The 10533-nt window shown below is 35.5% G+C and overlaps 2 protein-coding genes across 2 annotated transcripts; both read left to right on the forward strand.

Annotated features, from left to right (window-relative positions):
• The first annotated feature begins 24 nt into the window (after positions 1–24).
• On the forward strand, positions 25–3265 carry LOC103506868. The gene is made up of 5 exons (XM_008471291.2): positions 25–168; positions 592–788; positions 1269–1957; positions 2332–2387; positions 2976–3265. The coding sequence occupies exons 1-5, from the start codon at positions 47–49 to the stop codon at positions 3187–3189; spliced, it is 1278 nt and encodes a 425-aa protein (XP_008469513.2). The 5' UTR covers positions 25–46; the 3' UTR covers positions 3190–3265.
• Positions 3266–5338: 2073 nt separating this feature from the next.
• Positions 5339–6723, forward strand: LOC108252092. The gene is made up of 3 exons (XM_017443056.2): positions 5339–5654; positions 6136–6344; positions 6697–6723. The coding sequence occupies exons 1-3, from the start codon at positions 5522–5524 to the stop codon at positions 6721–6723; spliced, it is 369 nt and encodes a 122-aa protein (XP_017298545.1). The 5' UTR covers positions 5339–5521.
• Positions 6724–10533: the final 3810 nt, after the last annotated feature.

Here is a 10533-nt window from a genome sequence, read left to right on the forward strand (position 1 = left end):
AGTAAATTTTTTACTTTCTTTACCATTTTATTCCCCACTGTCTAAAATGGACCAAGGTTTTGTTGAGTGTAACTCAACAAACATTCCGAAGCTGGATGTAAACATGTTGTTCGAGTTTGCAAATAAAAATGCATCTGGAGAAGGAGCTGGAAGCTCCAAAGAACAGAGGTAAGCCAAAGCATCATCATTATTCAGTGGAATCATCATTCATCAGTGTTGATGGTTGCCATATGCTCTACTAGGTACCTACTAAGGTTCTGAACAAAACTCTATCCATTACCAACTCCCTACACTCAGAATAGCTTTCTACTCCCAAACATTTCTTCACATCATCCAGCCACATTCTTGGTATAAGTAATAATATCTAGCCAAAGCATTGTATAAATATTAATACCAGTGTGGTGTCCACTGTAATTTTATAGGTAGGTACCTACATATGTAGGTAGGTACTGCTCTTCAGAGAACTCTGTATGGCAATGTTTACACAAAGTGGAACTTTGAGCAGGAATGTTTGGTATGGAGATCATATTATTACAGGGGAGTTTTTTTTCTTCTTCTTTAATGTTTCTATCTGTAACTCTAATGTTCCAGATCAGCAAGACCAAACTATGGTGATAAAGCTATTGGACGAGTGCAACTCAGAAGAGATGGGTCAATGTGTACAGTGAAGGGGAGGATCACTCCTGAGCACAGATTACGGGCCACTCCATACAACGTAATTTGTGTTATTGATGAAGAAAATGAAGAAATAATTGATGCACAGTGTGAGGACTGCCCAGCATCAGAAGGTAAGCAAATGTACTTGTACTACCTAAGCTTTTTCACAGAAAGTTGATATGTTTGTTGATACCTGCCTAGGCAATTTGTTGCATCACAGGGAAGAAGTAAGTAGGTATTAATGTAAATTATGTTTTCTTTGTGGTACAGACGATCTACGTTTCTCTATTTTTGTTGATATCACAACATTACTAAGAGCCTCCATGCTTAATCAAATATTTTTTTTCTCTGGTATTGCCACCCCTGGTTGCTACTGACATTAAAGTATAGCTACTCATTGTTCTCACAAGGCTGAGTTGGCTCCAAGACATTTATATCATGGTGAAAATGTTGTTGTCACCTCTAGGAATCAAACCCGGGTCCTTTGCATACAAGTATTCACAAGTACCTAATAAGAAAAAAGTATTAACAATTTATTAATTTAATAGTGGACTCCTGTGCATTTGAAAACAACAAAAAACATTAATTAAATTTGTCTTTCCTCTCTTTAGGTGGTTGCAAACATAAAATTGCATTCCTGATGTGGATTCATAGAAGGTCCGAAGAGCCGTCTCCAATGGAAATCCAATCATATTGGAAAAAATCAACTCTGAGTTCTGCTGGATTGGCACCTTTGTTATTAAGCAGTATCAGTAAGAGGAAAGAACCTGAACCATCCTGCTCAATTGGTGAGAGAGAAACTTTCATGAAAAAAGTTTTGGAAAAATGTCCAAATGATGTGGCTGCCAATGTTGTACACAGGGTTGAGGCAAATACAGTTGACATCCACAAAATTATTCAAACTTGCAGTACATTCAATGAGTTAGAAAATAAAATCAAAAATAATTTATATGATAGTATGATTTTAGACGTTGAGAAAAAAACCAGGGAGCAATCAGATTGTCCTCTGTGGCACATTGTGAGATATGGAAGAGTTACAGCTTCAAAGTTTTACAGTGTTGCTCACTGTAAAGCAGAAGATGGCACACTGTTGAATTCCATGTTGGGGGAAAAAGTTAAAAGCACTACAGCTATGGTCAGGGGCTCTCAACTGGAAGATGAGGTGTTTAAGCTTGTTAAAAACAAGCTTCCAGACATGAGAAAGTGTGGGGTGTTCTTAAATAACATGTTGGGGGAAAAAGTTAAAAGCACTACAGCTATGGTCAGGGGCTCTCAACTGGAAGATGAATTGTCAATAAAAGTTTTTTTTTAATTGTTAATAAAAGACAATAAATACAGCTCCTCTGTATTTATTGTCTTTTATTAAAGTTGAAATAAATTTTGTGAGGGAAGTCTCTGATTCTAAATGTAAGTTTAAATGATACCTTTCTGTGATAGGAAGATTACACAATTTTACAAATACATTCATAATGTTCAGTATTAAATGATACTTTTCTGTGATAGGGAGATTACACAATTTTACAAATACATTCATAATGTTCAGTATGATAGTCTTGGATTAAGCATTTTAATAGTTGAAATCCATGGGAATTATAATAGTATATCTTGTGATGTGTCTATTTTCTTGATTACAATTCTTGGATGTATTCCCTTCCTTTGAATAAAGTGTTCCAGGAACGCATGTACATCGTGTATGCTGAGACGTTTTATCAAATAGGTCACGTGATCAGGTCTTATCCTCCCTAGATAAGAACTGCAGCAACCCTTCAGATGAGAACCTCGCACTGATGTGTATAGTCGATAGAACTTGCATGAATTACGCCTGGAGATTAAGAGAAGATGCCTATCGTAAATCTGTAAATCTACTTATTGAGAGGGATTACTAAGGCTAAAAACAGATTAGTTAGAGTCTTGGTATGGTGCAACCAAAATTTCATCTGCAAATTCAGCTACAGATGGCTATTTGTAAAAAACAAAAAGGTTTCTTCATAGTAGCAGATCCTGGATTTGAGACCAACTCAGTGTTCACCCTGGTTGCAATATGTACCTACCTAATACTACCTAAGACCTGAGTAAACAGTGTAAACAATGGGTGCATATTTTACTAAACTTTAATTGGAGATTTTCCGCCGCCTAGGCTGGCTCTTACGATGATACAGAGTGTAAATAATATGTAATTATGTACCTACCAAAACTACCTAAGACCTGAGTAAACAGTGTGAGCAATGGGCGCATTTTACTAAACTTTAATTGGAGATTTTACGGTCGAAATCGTCCATTACCACACTTTTTCCCCATGTAAAAAAAAAAAAAAAAAAAATGGTGCAACCAAAATTTAATCTGCAAATTCAACTACAGATGGCTATTTGTAAAAAACAAAAAGGTTTCTTCATAGTAGCAGATCCTGGATTTGAGACCAACTCAGTGTTCACCCTGGTTGAAGTCAAGTATGACCATGTATTAATACAGACCTACGTGAAGAAAGCTTTAGAGTATTATGAAAAATGTGTATTTCCATATCTCAAAGGCTGATTATTCTAGACTTGGAGGTGTAAATAAATATTGTAGATAAATTAATAAATAGATGTAGGTAAAGATAATTTGAAAAGTATGTTTTTTTTTTTATTTACAATACTTTTTTTATTTTATTTTGAACATTTTAAATTACAATTAAATACAATAAATTGAAAAATAGAGACAAAAAAGGGGGCTATTTATAATACCTAATTCTACGTAACGAATTTCAAGAAAATCGAATCAACCGATCACGAGTTATGGCGAAACAAACAAACGGATAGGCAGACAAACTAATGGAAAAATGGTTGAATGTACTCACTTGACACGCTTCTCCAGCCTCTCTCGATAATCCTTGTAGAAATTGCTCTACGTAACGAATTTCAAGAAAATCGAATCAACCGATCACGAGTTATGGCGAAACAAACAATCAGATAGGCAGACAAACTAATGGAAAAATGGTTGAATGTACTCACTTGACACGCTTCTCCAGCCTCTCTCGATAATCCTTGTAGAAATTGTGGGCTGTAGTTATTTCCTTTTTAGGTTAGATGTAAATATTTAATTTGTGCCAATTAGTGATGTACATTAGTTTTATTTATTACGGTGTGTTTATGTACCGGGCTAGGATGAGCTTGGACAACATGAGATAGCTGTCCCGGTGGCAAATTTTAAAATTTATATTTATTTTTGTTTGCTTTGTAATTCGCTTGTTTTTAATATCTAATATAAATGAAAAGTATAATATAAACGTGCACGGACAACATGAGATAGCTGTCCCGGTGGCAATTTTTAAAATTTATATTTATTTTTGTTTGCTTTGTAATTCGCTTGTTTTTAATATCTAATATAAATGAAAAGTATAATATAAACGTGCAGTAGAAATTGTTCTCAATTATTTTCAAGTTTCCATATTCACTTGAATTACTTGGAACAAAACTGAAACCAGAGCAAAGACACCAAAGTAGGTACGAATAAGATATGACTATGGTCTTGAGACGACATCAAATTAACTTATTTAATTGAAAATGCATTTTTCAAGGTTTGATAGAGAGAAACTCTAATGGAGCAGTTGCAAATGGGTAAAAATTATAAATAAATGGTCGATTCCTATGTAAAAAGTTGGGAAAAATTCAAATCTGAGGTCAAAACTCCGAAAATATAACCGTAAAAGGTCGAAAATTGGTGAGTCCAAATGTATTTTTTTCGTAAAGATCGTCAAAAATAATAAATTATAGGTACCTAAGGTAAAACACCCAGTCATCGACACCCTTAAGGATTTTTTCATTTTTAATTTGCTATAACTCGTCCATTTATTGAGGTACCTAATTCAAAAAGATATTTTTTTAAAAAAAAGTATTTCTTCTCTAGAAATTCGTCCCCAAAGTATGCGCGGGAAAAATAAGGAGATTCAAAATTAGAAATGCGTAGGGACGCTTGGCAACATTGCGTGGGACGTAACTACCATGAGGGTGTGTTTATGAACAGGGCTGAGATGAGCTCGGACAACGTGAGATAGCTGTCCTGGCGGCAATTTTTAAAATTCATTTTATATTTATTTTTGTTTGCTTTGTAATTTGCTTGTTTTTAATAGCTAATATAAATGAAAAGTATCGTGCCCTGTTTTTTTCTTTTCTTCCAAACGAGACCATTACAGTGGAATGGGATTGCTGTATCTCTTACTTTTCAACTCCGTGAATGAAACACAATGACTTACTTTTCACACCATGCTTTCCTCTCATCTGCTATTTGCCTCGTGGCCCAGTTCATATCACGTGAGTTTACATTGAAGTGAGGCAGATAATCATGTTTCTCATACAACCCACAGTCTATTATATGACTGACGTGTTTCATGTAATCCACAGCTTCTATACTATCCGTCACTAGAATGATCACTGTTTTGTCTGGAATGAAATTACAACAGTGTTTACAGTGTTGGAATTAGAGCGGAATAAATATTATACATACTGCCAGAAAGAGACTGAAAAGTCCCTTTATAAGTGGAATCTTGTGCAGAACCTAAGGCATTTTTTCTCAATGCAAAATTCCTTTTTATTTTTTAGAGTGCTAGTACAACGCGCTAACGGCTGGCCCTTACGACGATACAGAGTGTAAATAATATGTACCTACCTAATACTAAGGTGCTGCTCTTCAGAGAACTCTTTATGGCAATGTTTACATAAAGTGGAACTTTGAGCAGGGATGTTTGGTATGGAGATCATATTATTACAGGGGAGTTTTTTTTCTTCTTCTTTAATGTTTCTATCTGTAACTCTAATGTTCCAGATCAGCAAGACCAAACTATGGTGATAAAGCTATTGGACGAGTGCAACTCAGAAGAGATGGGTCAATGTGTACAGTGAAGGGGAGGATCACTCCTGAGCACAGATTACGGGCCACTCCATACAACGTAATTTGTGTTATTGATGAAGAAAATGAAGAAATAATTGATGCACAGTGTGAGGACTGCCCAGCATCAGAAGGTAAGCAAATGTACTTGTACTACCTAAGCTTTTTCACAGAAAGTTGATATGTTTGTTGATACCTGCCTAGGCAATTTGTTGCATCACAGGGAAGAAGTAAGTAGGTATTAATGTAAATTATGTTTTCTTTGTGGTACAGACGATCTACGTTTCTCTATTTTTGTTGATATCACAACATTACTAAGAGCCTCCATGCTTAATCAAATATTTTTTTTCTCTGGTATTGCCACCCCTGGTTGCTACTGACATTAAAGTATAGCTACTCATTGTTCTCACAAGGCTGAGTTGGCTCCAAGACATTTATATCATGGTGAAAATGTTGTTGTCACCTCTAGGAATCAAACCCGGGTCCTTTGCATACAAGTATTCACAAGTACCTAATAAGAAAAAAGTATTAACAATTTATTAATTTAATAGTGAACTCCTGTGCATTTGAAAACAACAAAAAACATTAATTAAATTTGTCTTTCTTCTTTCTTAGGTGGCTGCAAACATAAAATTGCATTCCTGATGTGGATTCATAGAAGGTCCGAAGAGCCGACTCCAATGGAAATCCAATCATATTGGAAAAAATCAACTCTGAGTTCTGCTGGATTGGCACCTTTGTTATTAAGCAGTATCAGTAAGAGGAAAGAACCTGAACCATCCTGCTCAATTGGTGAGAGAGAAACTTTCAAAGGTCGAAAATTGGTGAGTCCAAATGTATTTTTTTCGTAAAGATCGTCAAAAATAATAAATTATAGGTACCTACCTAATTCAAAAAGATTTAAAAAAAAAGTATTTCTTCTCTAAGAAATTTGTCCCCAAAGTATGCGCGGGAAAAATAATGAGATTCAAATTTAGAAATGCGCTACGCTTGGCAACATTGCGTGAGACGTAACTACCATGAAAACAAGAAACAAGAAATTCTTCTCGCTCTTGCTCTAGCTGATCTGATCACATCGTTTTCTTTGGTTTTTTCGTTTTGCATCTGCTAATTTGACTGTTTTTCTGAGTATTCTTTTTAATATAAATAAAATAATATTCTTCTCGCTCTTGCTAGTCTTGCTACTTGCTCTTGCTGATCTGATCACATCGTTTTCTTTGGTTTTTTCGTTTTGCATCTGCTAATTTGACTGTTTTTCTGAGTATTCTTTTTAATTTAAAGTGTTGTGTGTTTAATTTTAAGTGTATATAGTAAATTTTGTTACCATTTTATTACTCACTATCTAAAATGGATCAAGGTTTTGTTGAATGCACCTATTCAAAAAGATTTAAAAAAAAAGTATTTCTTCTCTAAGAAATTTGTCCCCAAAGTATGCGCGGGAAAAATAATGAGATTCAAATTTAGAAATGCGCTACGCTTGGCAACATTGCGTGAGACGTAACTACCATGAAAACAAGAAATTCTTCTCGCTCTTGCTCTAGGCTCTAGCTGATCTGATCACATCGTTTTCTTTGGTTTTTTCGTTTTGCATCTGCTAATTTGACTGTTTTTCTGAGTATTCTTTTTAATTTAAAGTGTTGTGTGTTTAATTTTAAGTGTATATAGTAAATTTTGTTACCATTTTATTACTCACTATCTAAAATGGATCAAGGTTTTGTTGAATGCACCTCAACAAACATTCCAAAGCTGGATGTGAACATGTTGTATGAGTTCACAATTAAAAATGCATCTGGAGAAGCAGCTGGAAGCTCTAAAGAACAGAGGTAAGCCAAAGCATCATCATCATTCAGTGGAATCATCATTCATCAGTGTTGATGGTTGCCAGACGCTCTACTAGGTACCTACTAAGGTTCTGAACAAAACTCAAATGCACCTCAACAAACATTCCAAAGCTGGATGTGAACATGTTGTATGAGTTCACAATTAAAAATGCATCTGGAGAAGCAGCTGGAAGCTCTAAAGAACAGAGGTAAGCCAAAGCATCATCATTATTCAGTGGAATCATCATTCATCAGTGATGATGGTTGCCAGATGCTCTACTAGGTACCTAATAAGGTTCTGAACAAAACTCTATCCATTACCAAGTCCTTACACTCAGCATAGCTTTCCACTCCCAAACATTCCTTCACATCATCCAGCCACATTCTTGGTATAAGTAATAATTAGGTACCTACTAAGGTTCTGAACAAAACTCTATCCATTACCAACTCCTTACACTCAGCATAGCTTTCCACTCCCAAACATTCCTTCACATCATCCAGCCACATTCTTGGTATAAGTAATAATATCGAGCCAAAGCATTGTATAAATATTAATACCAGTGTCGTGTCCACTGTAATTTTATGTACCAAATAGGTAGGTAGGTGCTGCTCTTCAGAGAAGGTACCAACTCCCTACACTCAGCATAGCTTTCTACTCCCAAACATTCCTTCACATCATCCAGCCACATTTTTGGTATAAGTAATAATATCGAGCATGCCGCAAAGCATTGTATAAATATTAATACCAGTGTCGTGTCCACTGTAATTTTATGTACCAAATAGGTAGGTAGGTGCTGCTCTTCAGAGAATACCAAATAAGCAAGTGAATAGTTAATCCCATGTGATTTTTTACGCGGAATCGAATGGTGCTACTTTTAGCACTCTCTACAATTACCAGTAATAATGCACAATTTCCGAATTATCTACTTTTATCCTAACATAATTATGTACTAGTTAGCTTTGGATAGCGTATAATATAATCTAATATTCTAAAATATTACATAGTGCATTTTCCCGATTTTTTTAAATCGATTTTTCAAAATATCGATACTTTGGTTCCGGTTCGATCTCATGTATCGATACTTACGTTTCGATAAGAAATCGATTCTGAAAATCGATACTTTTGTTTCGATTCCCATCCCTAGTCTATAGTTAGATACATGATACAAGCTGGTAGTCACCTTTTTTAGGAACAGGAGTTATGATGGTTTGTTTGAGCGGGTCTGGAAAACAGGAGGAAGAGAGACATAGATTGAAAATGAATAGGAGAGGAGAAGCGAGAGTTAGGGAACAGTGCTTGATAATGGACACAGGTATTAGTGAGATTTCGCATCCTGTTTTTTTGGGTATCGGGTCCAATGTTCGACGAGTTTTGGTTTCTGCGCATGACACACATTATGGGGTTTTGAACACGGGGATCGGAGTTACGATGTTTTGGCTTGAACATGGGGATTTTTTTACTTTCTATTACTACAGTATAGCGGAGCTATACTAGTAATGAAAGTATTGCAATCGGTCCAAATTTTCAAAATCGGGAAATGGTTGGAAATATCCGTTTTGGGATCCCCTGATGTCAAAAAAGTGATTTTTAGCCCATGGTCTGTACGTAACGTACGTACGTACGTAACGTACGTACGTACGTAACGTACGTACGTACGTAACGTACGTACGTACGTAACGTACGTACGTACGTAACGTACGTACGTACGTAACGTACGTACGTACGTAACGTACGTACGTACGTAACGTACGTACGTACGTAACGTACGTACGTACGTAACGTACGTACGTACGTAACGTACGTACGTACGTAACGTACGTACGTACGTAACGTACGTACGTACGTAACGTACGTACGTACGTAACGTACGTACGTACGTACGTACGTACGTACGTGCGTACATACATACGTACAGACCATGGGCTAAAAATCACTTTTTTGACATCAGGGGATCCCAAAACGGATATTTCCAACCATTTCCCGATTTGACATGAGAAAAGTCCTCTTATGCAGTACATTACCCCTGATGAACGTTTTTCACATGTACATGTGGACATAGTTGGGCCCCTTCCCCCATCAAGAGGCTCAGTGTACCTACTTACCTGTATTGATAGGTATACCAGATGGTTGGAGGCTTTCCCCATACCAGACCAAACCGCAGAAACGGTCGCCCGAACATTATTTCAAGGCTGGGTAGCCCGTTTTGGTTCTCCTGTTTACCTCGTCACAGATCAAGGCCGGAATTTCCTATCGTACTCAGGCTCGGGACTTAGAAAAATTTAAATTTTTTCTTTATATTTTTTTTTTCAAATACGTATTCCGCAAATGTAATAGAAAGTCGTGTGATGTTCACACCAGATTTTTCGTATTACGGTGATGAAATTCCCATGTTAGAAACGCGCGTAAATTTAAATTCTTTTTGAATAGACACGGTTATTTTACATTTTTGAATTGGAAATTAATTTTGACTGAAGTTTTTTGATGTAGGTAGGTAGGTATCTTAATTAATTCAGAAATTGATTAAAAACAAAAACATATTTTTTAAGTAATAATTAATTATTATTATTTTTTATTTATATTTATTAGAGTGAATAATTAATTATTATTTTTTTCTTTTCTTCGTTATCTCTTATGTTCTTTTTTAACCTATAGTTTTATTTGTACAAAAAAGAACGTAACAGATAACGAACACGGTGGAATAATTAAATTGAGAAAACGAATAAATAATTTTATAAATCATTGTTTCTTGTTTTTAATTAATTAATTAATTCAAAAAATGATTTGAATAATTTGTTATTAATTTCATTCATTAGGACAAGACAAAACATTGAACAAATAAACGGTATGACTACTTGAGCGTCCGCTAGGTTCGCTTGGGTTATCGTATTTTGGTTTTCGCACGCTTTGCTAAATCTAAAAACATGATGTAAACAAGATGGCGCCAACATGGGTAGCGTTATGGGGATCAGGATTCGATGCGAAATCTCCCTATTGAAAAAAATCCCACCCATGATTTCTCCCACTAGCGCTCTCGTAGTCAGATTTCGAACTAATGATAACATTACATTAAGGGCGGGAAATTTTAAATTTTGTTAAAATTTCCAATTTTCATTTCCGTTTTGCTAACAAGTGGCCTCTATCTTATCAGTTTAATCCCTACTACCTGTTTATAAGCTAATTTACTAGAATTTT

This window comes from Diaphorina citri, unplaced genomic scaffold, assembly GCF_000475195.1.
Source record: "Diaphorina citri unplaced genomic scaffold, Diaci psyllid genome assembly version 1.1 scaffold268, whole genome shotgun sequence".
In the NCBI taxonomy this organism is placed as follows: Eukaryota; Metazoa; Arthropoda; class Insecta; order Hemiptera; family Psyllidae; genus Diaphorina; species Diaphorina citri.